Source organism: Balaenoptera physalus (assembly GCF_965194825.1).
Source record: "Balaenoptera physalus genome assembly, chromosome: 10".
Taxonomy (NCBI): domain Eukaryota; kingdom Metazoa; phylum Chordata; class Mammalia; order Artiodactyla; family Balaenopteridae; genus Balaenoptera; species Balaenoptera physalus.
The window spans coordinates 40,052,864-40,071,588 of NC_138889.1; the positions used below are offsets into that span (position 1 = coordinate 40,052,864).

Consider the following 18,725-nt stretch of genomic DNA (forward strand, 5'->3'; position numbering starts at 1 on the left):
TGGTTACATCTAATTCTGTCTAGTTTTAACTCAAGATCAGCTTCAGAAAAGGTAAATTATTTTGCAGAGTCTCTGCATATTTAAAAAAAACCCTGAAATTATTTTAGATACCAGTTAAATTGACATGGTAATATATTGGTCTGATCAGAATTTTCCATTCATACAGATACAAAAAAAGCAGCTTACTCTGAAGTTTTATACTGTGCTTGCTGTGTGCTATATGATGTATATAAAATGCTATAGAAGCTGTAGAATATTTTAAAATATCCAGCTTTATTGCTTTCATATTCTAATTTGGTTAAGCATCATTGTTTTAAAATAACAGGTGAGACTAAAGTTGGTGTATTATTTTTATTTAAATGGATGATGGAATATTTGAAGATTCTCAGAAATAGATCTCTTTAGAACTTAATCTCTTTAGAACTTAATCCTTCTTTCCTCCTACTCATATTTTTGATTTGTTTAGAACTCAAAGGCACCTTTTGTTTGAATATTTCATTGTGCGGATTAATAGGAGTCTGCATTTATGAGATTTTTTTTAGTTTTAAAAGCAAAATTTATGTATCTTCTACCATTCACAAAAATTCTTTTTAGGGAAGGGACTGATTTTTTTTCTCCACATGATATTGAGACAGTCATCTCTAAACAAAACTCTATTAGTAAATTTTGAGGAAGGAAGCATTTAATTTTTTAAAAAATTAATTAAAAAATCTGTTTGCAGCTTATTCTCGCAGGGGCTCTTAGGATTGCTGACAAAGTAGAGTCAGGAAAGACGTCTGTGGTAGTCCACTGCAGTGATGGCTGGGATCGCACAGCTCAGCTGACCTCCCTGGCCATGCTCATGTTGGATGGATACTACCGAACCATCCGAGGATTTGAAGTCCTTGTGGAAAAAGAGTGGCTAAGCTTTGGACATCGATTTCAGCTTGTGAGTAAAGAACCGTGACTCAGTGTATCATATATGCATCTCACGTAAGGCGTGTGAAAATCATGCCTTTACTCACTAGGTATTCGTCTAAATCTGATCCTTTGTTCTAATGGGTAAACTTCCCACGAGAACTTTGGGCTTGTTTTGGAAGCAGTAGGTTATCCTGCTGTGGCTCTGCAGTCTGGAGCCAGGGTTAGCTGTTTGTCAGGCATCTGGCCCAGTTTCTTCCATACTCTCTATCGGGAATAGGAGATACCCTTCTGTGACTTCCACCTTCAAATGACAGTTCAGAGCAGCATGGACTGTTATGGAGCTACAGGGCGCTTCTAGCTTTTCCTGTAAACTTAAAAAAACGCGAGACTGGCCTATTATTCTTAATTTAAAGTAGCCCTACAAAGTAGCACTACTCACACAGGATCAGGGTCTAAAACAATTTAGACTGGGACTAAAAGAAATAACGGAGAAAAAATAATTTAATTTAGAGTTGGGAATAAAATAGCTTTTCCATTACCCTTCTTAATGACCATATATATGGAAAGTATTGCAGTTAGTTTTATGGAAATGACAAATTTTTGTGCCCTCTATATGACTTAAAATTTATTTTGATGTTGTCATTCGTATCAAATCTAAAAGTTGGAAGGGCCTCAGAGTCCAGGCATTAACTGTTGAATGTCTTCTCTGGTGTCCCGTGAAATGGTTGTTTGGTTTCTTCATTAACACCTCCAGAAATAAGCAGCAAGTCCCTTCCTGAGGCTGTCCAGTGTCACTGAAGAAAGTCTACCTACTAGAAACTTTTTCTTCATAGTGAATTAAAATTTACTTCTCATTTTCTTACATTCCACTTTGGAGATAAGAAGAACAAATATGACTACTAATCCAAATAAGGTAGCCCTGCAAATATTTGAAAGTAGCTGTCTTCCTGTGTCAGTCATAATCCTCAGTTCTGGCAAAACGTCCGTTTTCTTCAGTCTTTTCTCATCCTAATCCCCTCACCCTCCCCTTTGTCCTCTGGACTTTGCTCATGGCTTTCTACAAGTGTGGTACCCAAAACTGTAGTAGTTCCTAAAATAGAGGAATGGGGTTATTATGTCCCTTTTAAAGGATGCTGTGCTTTTGTATTTGCTTTTTGTTACAACATACTTTAGATTCATGTAGCTTTTAATTAAATAAACATTCAAGTGGTTTTTATCTGTGTTTCTGCTAAACACTAAATTTGGAATCAGCAAACTTGAGAACAGTTACCTTGTAGGTCTTGGTTCTCATGTACGCCCATCCATGGTATATGTTGGTTGTAATCATAGAATTTAGAGAGTGAGGAGCAGGAATATTTTCCCAGGAAAGAGGAGCAGGGTGAGCAAATGTCTGGGTGGGACTGAGTGTGGCTGGAGTAGAGTCGAGGGAGGGGCAGGTTTAGAAAATCATGGAGATGAGAGTTAAGATTGTTCAGAGGCCTTGAAGCCCCTGAGAGTGTGATTTTTGGCAGCATTTTCCTGGATTAGCTGAAAGACTTTCTGAAATACGTTTGCTCAGATGCTGTCTCTAATGTTAACCGTTAGTATCCAGTAGCTACCAGCAGTGTTTATAAAAAAACTTGCAAGAAATGGACATTTAAGGTAGTCTGCTCTTTTGAACTTGAATTGTTAAATAAAATTGGTCATCTGGAGTATCTATTCAAATAGCTCATGTTTTTCCGTTCTCTATAAAATGTACTTACCATGAAAAGACCATTAGAAAAAAAAGAATGACGTTTTAGTCAGCCAGAGCTGTACGTGTTCATGTAAATGTAACCAAAATCATAAATATTTCAAACTGTTTGAAGTTGCAGTGGATTCCTAAATTGTTGACTCTGGTTACCTACTCCATTTTTTCCCCCTTAGTTGTTATCTGAAAGCAGAATTTGACAGTTAAAGGACATCTGATCAAGAGGGTATGCTCACATGGTTAATACAGGGTAATGATTCTCAAACTTTTTGATTTCTGGACCTCTTTCCTTTTTTAACAATTATTGATGACCTGAAAGATCTTTGTTTATATCTATCAGTATTTACCATATTAGAAATTAAATTTTAAAAATTTAAATATTATTTAAAGAAATAAATCTGTTTTCTTAGTCCGTTTGGACGGCTATATTTCTCACAGTTTTGACGGCTGGAAGTCCAAGTTCAGAGTGCCAGCATGGTCTTCTGGTGAAGGCCCTTTTCCGGGTTGCAGACTGCCAACATTTTGCTGTGTTCTTGAATGGTGGAAGAGGGCTGGGGCCTCTGTGGGGTCTCTTTTGATAAGAGCATTAATCCCATTCATGAGGGTTCCACCCTCATGACCTAGTTAGCTCCTAATACCATCACACTGGGCATTAGGATTTCAACATGTGAATTTTGGGGAACACAAACATTCAAACCATAGTACTATTATATATTAACATAAATAACATTTTAAAGAAAAATAACTGTATTTTCCAAAACAAATAAAGAAGTTTAATGAGAAGAGTGGCATTATTCTACATTTTTTGCAAATTTCTTTAATGTCTGGCTTAATAGAAGATAGCTGAATTTCATTTCTCCTTCTGCATTCAATCTGTTGCAATATGTTCTGTTGGTTGAAGAAATGAGGAAAATCTGACCACACACAGATATGTAGGTTGAAAAATAGAGAGTATTTTAATTTTTTTCAGGGAATTGTGGATATTTTTCTTTGATACTGTGCCAAAACTCGACAAATGGTAGTTTCTTAGCAGTTAATTGTAATGTGGAATCCAAAACTAACTCAATGAATTTTTCGTTGTTTGTTCTATTAAATTCCTTTGGTCTGTCTTGCACTTTGAATAAATAGATCTCTTACCCATGCATGGTTTTGTAACATCAAGTGTTGGTAATTTGGAAAATACTGGCTTACTGATTTACACAGCCCTTCCAATATTAATGCATTTCATTATATAATGTCATATAGTCACATTTGTTAATACCGCTACTGATTTTATCAGAAAAGTATTATCAAACTCATTGTAGCATATAAAAATTTCCCCCAATCTAATTTTCACTCAAAAACTTGAATTGTGTCATGGGTAACAAATACTGTCCATTGTTTTCCTTGAAGTGACGTAGTCACTTTTGTACATTTTCAAAAAAATGTCTGCAAGATATTCAAGTCTTAATAATCATAGTTCATATATTGTTCTTTCAAGTCAAAATGATGTTCCATGAAAAAGCCGTGTTTCCTACCATCCTACTTAAGTCTGCAGCAGAAGCATATTATGTATATTTCCCATTTTGTTAATAGGATACTTAAAAAATTTGTACTCAATTGGGGAGATTTAATAAAGTTAATAATTTTTACTGCTTCATCAAGGAAACTGGCTTAAGAGATTGGCTTTTTTTTTTTTTTTTTTCTTCTTTAACTGCAAGTGTTTGGCAGGGAAGAATATAATAACTGCTAGTATAGATTGATTTCAATGCCTTGCTTCCTGATTCCTCCTAAGGTACCAAAAGTTTTCATCCTTCAGCACTTTTACACCATTAGTGCAAATGTCAACACGTTGAAAAAGGCAAAACGTGTCTTAGTAATATTATAAAAATAGTTTTGAACTCACAGACCTGCCCTGCTGCCGGAATTCTGTGGACCATACTTTTAGAATCACTGTTTTAGGGTACAGAGTAGAGGTTTATCTCAGTCATTGGGGGCAGAAGTCCTCAGAGGAGAAAAAAAAATTGAGAAAGTAGGTGAGAGCATGCTTGAGGGGAGATGTCAAGCATTTTTTAAAAGTTTTCAAAGATTGTGCTAATGTAATTCTTTTTGAAAGACAGTCTGGAGCTCAGATGCAGCAGGTCCCCTTCATGCACTGGCCAAGGTGTTAAAGGAGAAGGGTGCTTCCTGAAGCTAGTGTACAAGGAACTGTTAATATTCAGGGCAAAATAAATCTCCAGAAGAAAAATCTGGGCTCTGAGGTCTGACTGCTTCTGTGTCCCATTATCAGCCTTTTAGGATCTGAGTGTTATTTATTAAACTGAGTTGTAATTCCTGTTACAAGTGTCTCATGTTAGGAAATAACCTGGCAGTTTGCACATTGAAATGTTAATAGAGATTTCTGCTTGGTGGGATTATGGTGATTTCTATTTTCCTTGCAGTGCCCTTTTAAAAAGATTTTCTGAATTTTTAAAAGTATTGAGCAAATATTACTTTTCTTGGAAAATAAAATTACTTTCATTAAAAGCTGAAAAATCCCACAAAGCTCATGTAATATTTCATTCTTTGCTTCAGAGACTTGGCCATGGAGACAAGAACCATGCAGATGCAGACAGATCACCTGTTTTTCTTCAGTTTATTGACTGTGTCTGGCAAATGACAAGACAGGTAATTTATCTGGGATATCCATTCTTACATCTCTCTTTTAAGCTGTCCAGTCAGAGTTGGATTTGATCACTGATTATCTTACATTTCATGTAAAATGGAAATTCTTATAAGTTTTCTAGGTACTAGAACTATTACCTATTATTACATTATGAATTAAGTTAAAGGATATTATTTGGAGGTAGTATTAAACACCTGACAATTTGATTCCATTAGCATTTCAATGCATGGCATTGATAATAACCCCTGAGAGGTTTCCTCTTTTGTTTTGGACAAGTAGTGTTAAATAATGGCTTTATATTCACCCAGAAACTCATCTGTACGTTGCTAAAGGAGGTAAAGAAATGAAATAGGCTAGGTAACTCAAGCGAAATGAAATCCTGTTTTAAGCACTTTTGATGGAAAAATGTATTTAGATGGAAATTATGGCAAGGTATGTATGTAATAGATTCAGTTCTTTTTGTTTTTAGGTATGGAGAGAGAGAGAGATTGTTTTTTTAGACTTAATCCGTCAACATTCTAGCAAATGATTTGAAATATTACTGTAAATAGATTTAGTCTTTTGGAAAGATACCAGAGGAGATTGAAAAACACCTGATTTATTATGGGATCACTTCACTAATGAGGCAAGGAACTGGTGTCTTAAAAATGTTTAACTCAGGAAAAATAATCTCAGAACCCAAAAGTTAGATACAGTTCATTGGTGTATCAGTTAATTTTTTTTTTTCAGTTAATTATTTATCCAAGAGTTTTATTAGACCTCACACAACTGGGAGCCTGGTTGGTTTTTCATTAGACTGCCACAGGAATATAAAGTAGGGCAGTTGCTGGCTCTGCTTGGCTTTAGGATTGTGTTCTAGCTTCAATAAAATACTCTTTATTTCATTAAGAGAAAAATGGTGATCCTCAAGTGAAATACATTAATTACATATCGAATATTTTTCCCCCATAAGCATTTCAATTTGGGTGGATTTGTTTTGAAACCTGCTGTCTTAAATGAAGTGTTGTAATAGATATGACTACCGTTTGTTGAGGCTGGTATTTTAACACATGTGGTGCAAATGTGTATACAATTCAGTTTTGTTCTACAAATTAGGCCCTTGGCGTGTTGGGGGGAAGGGAGATACAACATGCTTATTAGTTTAATAATGTTTACTGCTTCTTGGAGTAGGTTTGAATTTTTCCTTTGGAACTGCCTTTGAGATAGTGTTCGATATATTAGCTATTACAAAGCCTTATCAATCCTTTTTTTTTCTTTTTTTTTTTTTTGGGTGTTTGACCAAAAACAATAGGACCTACTTTTGACCATTATCAATCTTTAAGTAATATTTGACAATGTTGGCAAAAATCAAATATGCCATATCAAAGGACTACAAAGTCATCATTGATGGTTAAGTGTACTGCTTTCTGGGGAACATACCTTGAAGGGAGCAATGTGTGTGAACTATTAGTTCTGGTATATTTGTTAGAAAAACAAAATCAGTCACATTTACCAATTGTTCACATAGAAGAGTACATGACAAATGCATTTCTTTCTTAGTAGTTGTGTTAACTTTTTATATGCTGTATATCTAAAAGCAATTTAACTCTAATTTTGAGCTTAAGTTAATAAATAATGTAATACCAGTTTAATCTTGTGTTTCATTGATAGAACTTAAAACACCCCTATAGTTGTGAGTCTTTATTGTAAATGTCTGCTTATATTTTTCTGTATGATATTTTCTTCCTGAGCATTGAATGTGTTAGATAGTCATAATGTTTATTGGCAATCATCAGTTTTATGAATAATTGAATGTGCAGAGATTTAAATAGCAAATTTGTTAAAATGGGACCAGTAATGTAATTAGCCAGATTCTACATCTCCTTCTGCCCTCATCCTCATCCCCTCAGTCCTGGGATCAGGAAGCAGTTGATAAAGGGCCCTTTAGATTTTAAACATGTAAGGAGGCAAAATATTCCTCCTGCTCAGAATTTTAAAAACAACAGCAGCAGTTAGTACTCTATTTAAATAATGCTCTAAAATAATGCTATTTTAGTTTTGTTGTGAGGAAATGCTCACTGATTAAGCCATTTTCTCATAACTGAGATAATAGTTTTGCCACAAAGATGAAAGACTAATCATAGGCTTAGCTCCTTTGGCTTGCTATGTAATAAAATGAGTCAGGGTGCATTCATGGTTGGCTAATAAATAAGGCTGTTAAGAGCGTGTAACAGTACAGGAGATGGGGGGACTTCGCTGGTGACGCAGTGGTTGAGTCCGCCTGCCAATGCAGGGGACACGGGTTCGATCCCTGGTCCAGGAAGATGCCACATGCCGTGGACTAAGCCTGTGTGCCACAACTACTGAGCCCGCGTGCCACTACTGAAGCCCGTGCGCCTAGAGCCCGTGCTCCGCAATAAGAGAAGCCACTGCAATGAGAAGCCCACGCACTGCAATGAAGAGTAACCCCAGCTTGCTGCAACTAGAGAAAGCCCGCACGCAGCAACGAAGACCCAATGCAGCCAAAAATAAATAAGTAAAAAATTAAAAAAAAAAAAACAGTGCAGGAGATGGGATTTGTTCTGTAAATGAATGAATGGGATTTGACAGTTTCTTACAATTGATTGGCTTTATGTTGGCATGTGCTTTATTACCTGCTTCATTTGCTTCACAGCCACAAAAATTATTATTCAAGAATGAATTGTTCAAGAAGATACATTGTTTGAGAAGATAAATTTGCCGCGTCACCGTGCTTATAAATTTAGGAAACTTCAAGGCAAAGTTGTTTTCTTCCCTGTGCCTTTTGCATGCAGTTCATACTGTTTTCCTCCACTATGGGGTAGGGATCATTCTAAGAAAAATTTGGCACCAATATTTATTTCCCAAATCCACAATCCCAATATTCATGGAATTCCTTTTCACAGTCCTATAAATGGTACAGTCCTACATAGAAGCTTTCAAATAATTCTTGAAACATTAGGTGGATAGGATTATACTAAATCCCTTACCCTCCTTCCTGGGATCTGTTATTGGTCCTTGATACAGTCACCCAAAGTTGTATTGTTTGTGTAATAGCAAGATATCCAGTCAAGCACTTGTCCTAGGTTAAAGAGACAGTGAATTTTCTTTTTTTAGAAAGAGGCTGCCAAAGTACTGGATTACAAGATATCCTGGTTTGAGTGCATGTTCCTTGAAAAGATAAGTAGGTTGGCTTTTAAATGATCTGCATGTCTGCCTTGGAATTTATTTTTGTGCATTGCTGACATATTCTGGAGACGTTGATTTTTTTGTGTGTAATTCCTAAAAACAAAACTATGTTGTTGAAAATTTAAAGAAACATTTTACTATGTTGCTTATGGTCTTTTTTGGCAGAGAAAGACAAGTCAGAATTTATTAGGCTCAAGTTGAGGGTTAACTGATATAAACGGATGCAGAAACATCAAGATCAGACCATTCAAACTCTTACTGTACAAGAAAAGGAGATATTAGGAAAAATCCTCTCAGAAAATAAATTTGAACAGAAGACCAAGCAGATAATACCATAATGGCTTAGAAATATATAGTCTTGAATATTGTTTAGCCTAATTTTAAGAAGTATTACAAAGGATCCGCCAGTATACAGGGATGAATATGCTTGAGAAAATTTCTTAATAATTTTGTGCGTTTGTGGTGTTTGATTTTGCAGTTTCCTACAGCATTTGAATTCAATGAATATTTTCTCATTACCATTTTGGACCACCTATATAGCTGTTTGTTTGGAACATTCCTCTGTAACAGTGAACAGCAGAGAGGAAAAGAGGTAAAACATGAGCCCTGACCCTCCCCCCTGTATCCCTAATATGTGCTTTCTCTACTAGAGTGCATCCTCTGATGGATTTCAGCTGAACAGTTGTTCTTTTGGATGATTCCTTTAGCTATATTTTATTTTATATGCTGTAATATGCTTCTTTCCATACATCTGAACCTGATCTATTTTAAAGCACCTCTGTCACAAGGCTGAACATGCTAGCCAGCTGTCAGTTGAGTTTATGGGTAGGAAGCAGTGTCTCCTAAAGAGAACTGAAGTATGTGGAGTCTTAGGAGTGCCCATGTACCTGTTACTCCCGCAGGATGGAAAACCATCAAAACAGGTGCAGAAAAATATAATTAGCAAAAAAAAATGTATTTGAATGAATGGACAGCTCACTTCCCCAAATATATTCTGCATATGTATGAGCCATTTTAGTTTTTTTTTTTAATTGTAAAATAATACCATAAAACATTCGAATACTGAAAAGATATTAAGTAGAAAGTTAAAATTTGTTACCCCACTTCCCCAGAGTTACCACTTTTAAGTGGTTGATATTATTTAGAAGAAACCTTGTAAGGATTACATTTCAAGTTGTCTTCCTCAAAATACATCTATCCTATGTATGAAATTCTAAATTATCTTGATTAGTGTCTCCCTCTGCTTCAATTTTCATTCTAAAAAATGTGGCTATAAAATAGTTTCTTCATGCTTTTCTATAAAGCCTAGTGGCAAAGAATGCTTGCTCTGGGGCCAGGCTGCCTGGGTTCAAATCTTGGATCTTTGACTTACTGTGTGAAGTTGGGCAAGTTAATTTAGGCTTCTGTAAAGTAGGGATAATAGTACTTATTTACTTAAGTACTTAATACTGCTTACAGTTGTGAGGATTACATAAAATAAACCATACAAAACACTATAATAACTGCCATGTAGTAAGTGCTTCCTAGACTAGAAATTCCTTGACGACTGATATTAAATTTTTTAATTCACCGTTACATCTTCAGTATGTAGCATGCAGTAAATATTTCCGTGCATAGTAGGCAACCAAGAATTTATTGAATGTCTCATAAACAGTTGACATTTGTATATAAAGCTATGCATTTACTTACCATATGACCTGGTAATCACACTACTGGGTATTTATCCTAGAGAAATAGAAACTTTTGTTCCCACAAAATTCTGATTTTCTTCCCACAAATGTTCGTACCAGTGAACATTTATTTACAGTGGCTGAAAACTGAAAACAACCTAAATGCCCTTCACCTGTGGTATTTCTATATGATGTACTACTACGCAGCAATAAAAGAAACAATTATTGGTACAAAAAAAGAGAATTTCTTGCATGTTAGGTAATTAATAGATAACTTCCAAAGATACTTTCATTTTTTGAGAGCCTCAAATAGGATTCACTGTATCTTTAAAAACAGAAATGTTTTTAAAACTGAGCTATAATTTGCATTCCATAAAATTTCACTCTTTTAAAGTGTATAATTTAGTGGGTTTTAGCATCTCTAGAGTTGTATAGCCATCACCACGATTAATTTCAGAACACTGAAAAGAAACCCCATACCTATTAGTAGTTGCTCCCCATTCTTCTCTCCTCTCAGACCCTGGCAAACACTAATCTGTCTCTTGATTTGCCTCTTCTGGGCATTTCATATAAATGAAATCAGTCAGGGTGTGGCCTTTGTGTTTGGCTTCTTTCACTTAACATAATGTTTTCAAGGTTCAATTTGTAGTGTGTATCAGTACTTCATTCCTTTTTATGACTGAATAATCAATTGTATTGATATACTGCATTTTATCTATTTATCAGTTGATGGTCTTTTGGGTTGTTTCTACTTTTTGGCTACTATGACTGATGCTTCTTTGAACATTTGTGTACTGGGTTGTGTGTGCATGTGTTTTCACTTCTCTTGGGTATATACCTAAGAGTGGAATTGCTGGTATGGTAACTCTGTTTAACTTTTTGCGGAACTGCACAGTTTTCCAATACCCTCTAATTTTAATCTAAGTGGGGCTGTCACCACAGTGTCGTGAGTTCTCTCTCCCTATGAAACAATTTAAATGAGCACAGTATACCTCTTTACAAATTCCATCTAAAGTATAATTAGCTTATGTAATGGAGACTCTTTTTCCTTCTTATAGAATCTTCCCAAAAGGACTGTGTCATTGTGGTCTTACATAAATAGTCAGCTGGAGGACTTCACTAATCCTCTCTATGGGAGCTATTCCAATCATGTCCTTTATCCAGTAGCCAGCATGCGCCACCTAGAGCTCTGGGTGGGATACTACGTAAGGTGGAATCCACGGATGAAGCCACAGGTATATGCCCTGCAATATACAATGAGAGTTTTTATCCATGCAGTTGTATGAATTACATTCGTCCCCTTTAAAGCATCTAGAAAAATTATCTGTGCATATTTAAAGCTTTCACTTTTTCCTGTTAACAGTTTTAATTGTGTAGTAGAAAAAGCACTACATAGGGATAATCAGTACACTTGGTTCTTATCATGACTCGCTTGTTTGGCCTTGGACAAGTCACTTCTGTTTTGTCTTTTTTCCCCTCTTCTATAAAATGAGGGTGCTGGACTAGAGGTCTTGTCTTAATAGGCTGGAGAAAATAGCTTTAGGAAAGTTAAAAGCCTAACAAAATTCTGGTTGATTTTTTAAAATGTTATGGAATATTTACTGCTTAAAACTGTTTAAAAGACTAAAAGGTCTGCAACTAAATGACAGGAAATCTTTGAGTATTGGCTTTTAGATTACACTGTTACTTAATTATTTATTGTATTTGGCTAAGTACCAGTTTCAGGGTACTCTGTGGAAACACTTGGGGGCACTAGGGAAGCCAGTGAAAAGAGCAGTGGTGTCAGAGGAGTCCCTGAAGTTAATTTTCACTGATGTTCTGGAAAGGTGGGTGTGGTCCCCATAGCTGAAAACACACACATTGCAGCATTTAGGGAAGGAGCTCTATACTGGAATGACTTGACTTTGGGTTTGTTTAGGATTGCCCAGTTAAATAATTTTAGGGTGTGCTGCTCTTGTAGGAGCCCATTCACAACAGATATAAAGAACTTCTTGCTAAACGAGCAGAGCTTCAGAAGAAAGTAGAGGAACTACAGAGAGAAATTTCCAACCGATCAACCTCATCCTCGGAGAGAGCCGGTTCTCCTGCACAGTGTGTCACTCCTGTACAGACTGTTGTGTGAGAGGACTACTGGATGGGGCCATCGGTCATCGCCATGAACTCTGATTACAACGGCAGCTTCATGAGGAGAAAGTTTCTGAATACAGAACCCATCTGTGAGAGAACTTAAGTCACTTTATTTATTTTAAATCTCTCTAGGATGAGTTTAGAACTGTAGCAGTGCAGGTGGTTTAAGTGAAATAACCCCACATGTAATTACATGATTATGACACTAATCTTATAAGTCACCCAAAGAATATTACAATGCTTCAGTCCTGGATCCACAGTGGGAACAGGTTTCTGATTTTAAAAGGAAAATGCTGTCTCAGAAATTTTGGTGTATGGTAAAATCAAACCACAAACTACTTCAGAAATACACTTCCTGATGGAAGAGCACTCGTTGCACAGGAGGAGGAGCACCAGTTTTCAAGCCAAACCAGTACTGACATTTCATGGCATTATACAGCTGGGCCTCAGTGTCAAAATCAAGATCATCTGATGCTCCTTTCCCCATCCTGGGTTTTTCCTTTTTGTAGTAAGTGATTTACTTTCACCATTCAAAACTCGTGTTCTTCATGTAATAAGGCAAAGTCTTGAGGATATTATGGTGTAGTAATAGTTGAAAATTATTGCTGTCATTATTTATGTACTTAATTTAAGATGTATTAGATAGCTGTTCCAAAATGATGCCTTACAGATGTGCTTGGGAGGAGGATGGAGAGGAGAAAGTGGTAGCCGTCCAGGATTTCAAAGAATTCCACATCCTTCAGATTAGTTTCCATTTGCACAATTACTAGAAACATCATGAAACATATTTAAAAAACTCATTATCTGCCCTACTTTATTTTAGTTACATTTTTTTTGAACACAGAGAAGTTAACTGGCAAATTTTGAGGCAGTATTTAAAAGTTTAGTAGGATTGACTTTTTTCTGAAGTCTGTATAAATAGCATATGGTGAGAAGTACTGTGCTCAAATTTTACATGAAATATTTTACGATTACTTTCCTTTGCAAATTCTGTAATTCCACTGAATGATTAAGTCTACCAAAGAATTTATTGCATGTAAAAATGTATTACAGTCTCAATGCCAGTAAAGGAAATCCTGCTTCACTTTTTGGCTGCTACAGTAAGAATTCAGCGCTGGTATAAACACTTGACTCCCTGGTGTCTATTTTACTCTGTATAAGAGCCATATGTTATGTACTGTAACACAAAGGAGCTTCTTGTCCCTTGGGTCTTTAATTAAAAGAAAATTTCAACTGACTTTTAAACTTTGTCCTTGTTCTAAGTTGTTTGCCTGAAGTTTCTTTTGCAGAAATGTTATTTGGAATTTTTTGAGGAAAGGGGTGTTTCATAGCAGCTGCTCTAAGAGAAATGTTCAGTTTGATCAGATAAATCAAATACTAAAAATCAGTGTTTTTTCACTTAACTCACTAGTCTGAACCTTTTGCCCTGCTCTTCGTTTTGCAATGAGTAAGTATAATTTCCGTTATTAGTACATCCAATATTAGCAAAATTGGTACCAAAATGATTCGATCATTGAAATTTGTTACAAGAAAATTTATAACAGTATTTAAGTGACCAGTCTGTCAGTATTAAAGCTAAGTTTTCTATTCCAAATATTTTATAAATCCATTCTCTCTGTGCATTCTACCATTTCCCTCCCTTAAGCCTTTATCATCTTGGTCTGATGCCACATAAAAGAATGTAGATGATTTAACCGGTTCAAGAATTTAAAACTTCTAGTCTTAATACCCTCATATTCACTTTAAATTCCATTCAAAGCAATCTAATTCCATTCAGAATCTAAATTCCATTCAGAGCAATCTAAGTGCAAATCTGTCACTTCTCCTTTCAAAACTTTCCAGGGGTTTCCTTTTACCTTTTGCAGGAGTCTCCAAAGTGGAGTGCCTTTAAGATGATCCTTTAGTGAAGACATCAGCATCATGGTGGCACCAGTGCTTCCTTTTCTCTCCCTTTGACTTCTAACGAATCAGACATCCATAACTGGACACAAATGCCTCTGCACAGCATACCAGGACACCTGAGAGAGATTCATCCGTGTATCTGAAATTGGGTGAATGAAACCTCAAAGGAGGCTAGGGAGCCAAGGGAGATGTGGTGACACTGGCTGTGGCGGCAGCAGCAACCTGTCCAGCAGAGGAGGTGGGAAGTGAAAAGGGTAAGTGTAAGTCTACTCAGCTTGTGGGCTGCAGTTGGAGGGTCCCATTGCTTTTCAGCAACACCCCAGATTTCTGAGGAGAGATCTCCATGACAGACCAGTAATGAGTAAAGGAACTGAAACAGTAATCAAAAAAATCCCAACACAGAAAACTACAGTACCAGATGACTTCAGTGGTGAATTGTACCAAACATATAAAGAAGAATGAACACAATCTTCCTCCAAACACTTCCAAAGTATTAAGGAGGAGGGAACTCTTCCAAAGTCATCTACAAGGCCAGCATTACATTGATACCAGAACCAAATGAGGATACAAGAAAACTACAGACCAATATCCCTGCTGAATATAGATGCAAAAACTCTCAACCAAATATTAGCAAACCAAATTCAAGGACACACAAATAGGATCATACACCATGACCAAAGTGGGATTGATCCCTTGTATGCAAGGATGATTTAACATATGCAAATCAATAAATGTAATAATATATCACATCAATAAAATGAAAGAAAAATTACATGATCATTTCAATAAATGCAGAAAAAGGATCTGACAAAATACAATATCCTTTCATAATAAAAACCTTTAACAGATGGGGTAAAAAAAGAATATACCTCAATATAATAAAGGCTGTGTACCATAAACCCACAGCTGTTAATGGAGAACAATTGAAAGTTTTTCCTCTAAGATCAGGAACAAGACAATGATGCCCACTCTCACCACTCATATTCATTATAGTATTGGAATTCCTAGCTAGAGCAACTAGGCAAGAGAAAAGGCATCCAAATCAGAAAGGAAGAAGTAAAATGTCTCTATTTGTGATGATTTGGTTTTATATATAGATAATCCCAGAGTCAACCAAAACACTGTTGGGACTAAACAATTTCAGTAAAGTTGCAGGATACAAAATCATCATACATAAGTCAGTTGCATTCCTTTACACTAATGATGAAGCATCTGAAAACAAAATATTGATAAAACTATCCCACTCAAAATAGCATAAAAACAATATACTACTGAGGAAAGGTTTAACCAAGGAAGTGAAAGATCTGTACAATGAAAACTACAAGACTGCTGAAAGAAATCAAAGAAGACACAAATGGAAAGACATCCTGTGTTCATGGATTGGAAGAATCCAATGGAGGACTTTCCTAGATGTCCTTACTACCCAAAGCTATCTACAGATTCTGTGCAGTTCCCATCAAAGTGCCAAAGGCATTCTTTTACAGACATAGAAGAAAGAATCCAAAAATTTTTGTGGAACCACAAAGAAGCCCCAAACAGCCAAAATAATCCTGAGAAAAAAGAACTAAACTGTGGATATCATGTGTTCAGATTTCAAACTATATTACAAAACCACAGTAATAAAAACATTATGGTACTGGCACAAAAATAGACACATTGACCAATGGAATAGAATAGAAAGCCCAGAATTAAATCCCAGTGGTCACCTAATATTTGACGAGGGAGCCAAGAACACCCAATGGGGAAAGGATAGTCTCTTCAACAAATGGTGCTGGGAAACCAGAGAAGAACACATGCAGAACAATGAAATTGGATGCCTATCTAACACCATTCACAAAAATTAACTTGAATAGTGATAAATGCTGTGAATAAAATAGGCTAATCTGATAGTAAATGAGGAGATGAGGGGGCAATTTTTGATAATGTAATCAAATAAGGCCTACTTTGAATATATTAACAGAAGTCATACATTAAAAAAAAAACTTGAAATGGATCAAAGACTTAAACATAAGACCTGACACCATAAAACTTCTAGAAGGGGAGAAGCTTCTTAATATTGGTCTTAGCAATGATTTTTTGGACCTGATGCCGAAAGCACAAACAACAAAAGCAAAAAACAAATGGGACTACATCAAGCTCAGAATTCTGCACAGCAAAAGAGACAAAAAATGAAAGGATAACCTACTGAATGGGAGAAAAAAATTTGCACACCATATATTAAATGAGGGCTTAATGTCCAAAATATATGTAAACAATACATACAACTTAATAACAACAAAAAAACCCAATCCAACGAAAAAATGGGCATAACTAAATGGACATTTTTCCCAAAGAGGACATCAGAATGGCCAACAGGTACATGAAAAGATACTCAACATGCCTAATCTTCATGGAAATGCAAATAAAAACCATAATAAGACACTTCATACCTGTTAGAATGGCTGTCACCAAGAAGTGACATAACGGGTGTTGGTGAGGATGTGGTGAAAAGGGAACCCTTACACAGTTGACACTTAACACAAGTTAGAACTGTGCAGGTCCACTTAGATTTTGTTTCAGTAAAATCTGAGGTTGGTTGAATCTGTGAATGCAGAAATGCTGTTGTTCAAGGGTCAACTGTACACTGTTGGTGGGAATGTAAACTGGTCCAACTAGTATGGAAAACAATATGGAGGCTCATCAAAAATTTCAAAATAGAGCTAACATACTTCCAGGTAAATACCCTAAGGAAAATAGAATTTCAAAGAGAATATATGCATTCCCAGGTTTACTGCAGCATTATTCACAATAGCCAAGATATGGAAACAACCTAAATGCCCATCAATAGATGAATGGATACAAATGATGTGGTATATATACACAATAGAATATTATTCAGCCACGAGAAAGGAGGATATCCTGCCATTTGCAACAACATGAAGGGAACTTGAGCACATTATACTGAGATAAGTCAGAGAAAAACAAAGACTGCATGATCTCATGTGTGGAATCTAAAATAGTCCAACTCAAAAAACAGTAAAATGGTGGTTACCAGGAGATGGAGCTTAGAGGGATAAGATCGATGTTAAGGGTACAAACTTGAAACAAGTAGCAAATAAGCCATAGAGATAATGTACAATATAATGAATATAGACAACAATATTATAATTATATAATGTGATATCACTACAGTGGCAATCATATTACAATATTTAAATGTATCAAGGTAACACACTGTACACCTTGAATTTATACAATGTTACATGTCAAATTTGTTCAATTAAAAAAAACCCTTATAAATAAAGATGTTTCTAACACAGCTACTTGCAAGCTGTGTTCAGCACAGTGTCATTTCAGGGACTGGAAGTGATACCCACCCATTTTGTAATGCATGTAGTTAAGTATTTAAGAAGACATAATAAAGATACTTCCAACAAAGCTAGCTGAAGCTGTGTTCAGCAGTGTTATTTCAGTGCATGCAAATGATACCCATTCTGTAATGCATGTAATGAAGAAAAACACTTGTAATAAAGGTGTTTCTAACAAATCTAAATCTAAAAGAAAAAAAAAAAGATAATCCATTGAGGTGTGGTGTGGAAGCCTGGGAGGGTGGTCTTAGCACTTTTTATATATTTACACAAAACTTTTGAGTGCAGAGTTCTGTTTTATAACTTTATATTTATCTATGAATATTGGTTGCATAGGTGTACCTTTTCCTTTATGATCAGGGATATACAATTTAGAAGCCTGTGTGGTTAAGTTGAAGCCCCTGAGCCTCCTGTCACTTGTCTGCTTACCCTTCTATTCTCATCGGCATACCTCAACTTTTATGTACTAGTAATGTGCAACTAGTCCCAATTCTCCCGTATAAAGGGCAGATTCCTGCCTCCTTGCTTTTGTTCATTTTACCTTGTTGACCTGGAACTGTTCTCCCTTGGAGTTATTCCTGTTCTGTAGAGTTGAGGCATCATTTCCTCCTCCAGGAAATGATCCCTGTTCATCACTCCCTTCTCTGCCATGCCTCACCTCCCTCTGTGCCACCACCTCTGTGGTGCACATGCCACCACCACACTGTACCGAAACGTGTAATTCAGGTGTCTACAGCCCGCTTGTAAGCATACCTTGCTTACTAAGGAAGAAAACTGTACATGTAAGCAGAAGTGTACATACAATTTTAGGAGATTCACAAATAAATACCCCCAAATCTAAGGACACTTAATTAAAAACTTTGTAGACAATGAATTCAGTAAAAGGCCTAACAAGCTTAGTGCCCAGACAGCCACTACAATTCATGCTCTTGTCTACATAAAATCCTGGAACTCCATTTCAATCCCAGGGGAGGCAAAAAAGGAATCGCTTTAATATCTAGTTAACATGTTCATTAGTACTCTTAAGAGTATCTTAACATATACCATGAGATAATCCAGTTTTGATGTAAGCATGAAAAAGGCAAGTAAATTATGTATTAAATACCATATATTCTTACTGTTTCTCATAATACGTTAATGTCCTATTTAAAAATGTATTTTTTTTAGAGACTGCAACAAATAAAGCCTTTATTAACAGGCTGTTGAGGAAAATTTCAGTG

At 36.0% G+C, this 18,725-nt stretch overlaps 1 protein-coding gene across 14 annotated transcripts in view; it reads left to right on the top strand.

Annotated features, from left to right (window-relative positions):
- The window catches only part of MTMR2 (myotubularin related protein 2), a 108,021-nt gene extending 94,528 nt beyond the window's left edge, over positions 1-13,493 (top strand). For 12 of the 14 annotated variants that reach the window (XM_082409929.1, XM_082409933.1, XM_082409931.1 and 9 more), the window contains 5 exons: positions 722-928; positions 5,183-5,275; positions 8,938-9,051; positions 11,188-11,364; positions 12,090-13,493. In XM_082409929.1, coding sequence (XP_082266055.1) covers positions 722-928; positions 5,183-5,275; positions 8,938-9,051; positions 11,188-11,364; positions 12,090-12,251 — 753 coding nt within the window. In that variant the 3' untranslated portion in view covers positions 12,252-13,493. Of the gene's footprint in view, positions 1-721; positions 929-2,805; positions 2,880-5,182; positions 5,276-8,387; positions 8,455-8,937; positions 9,052-11,187; positions 11,365-12,089 lie in introns of those variants that run through there. The other 2 variants (XR_014250102.1, XR_014250103.1) reach the window with 2 other exon arrangements.
- Positions 13,494-18,725: the final 5,232 nt, after the last annotated feature.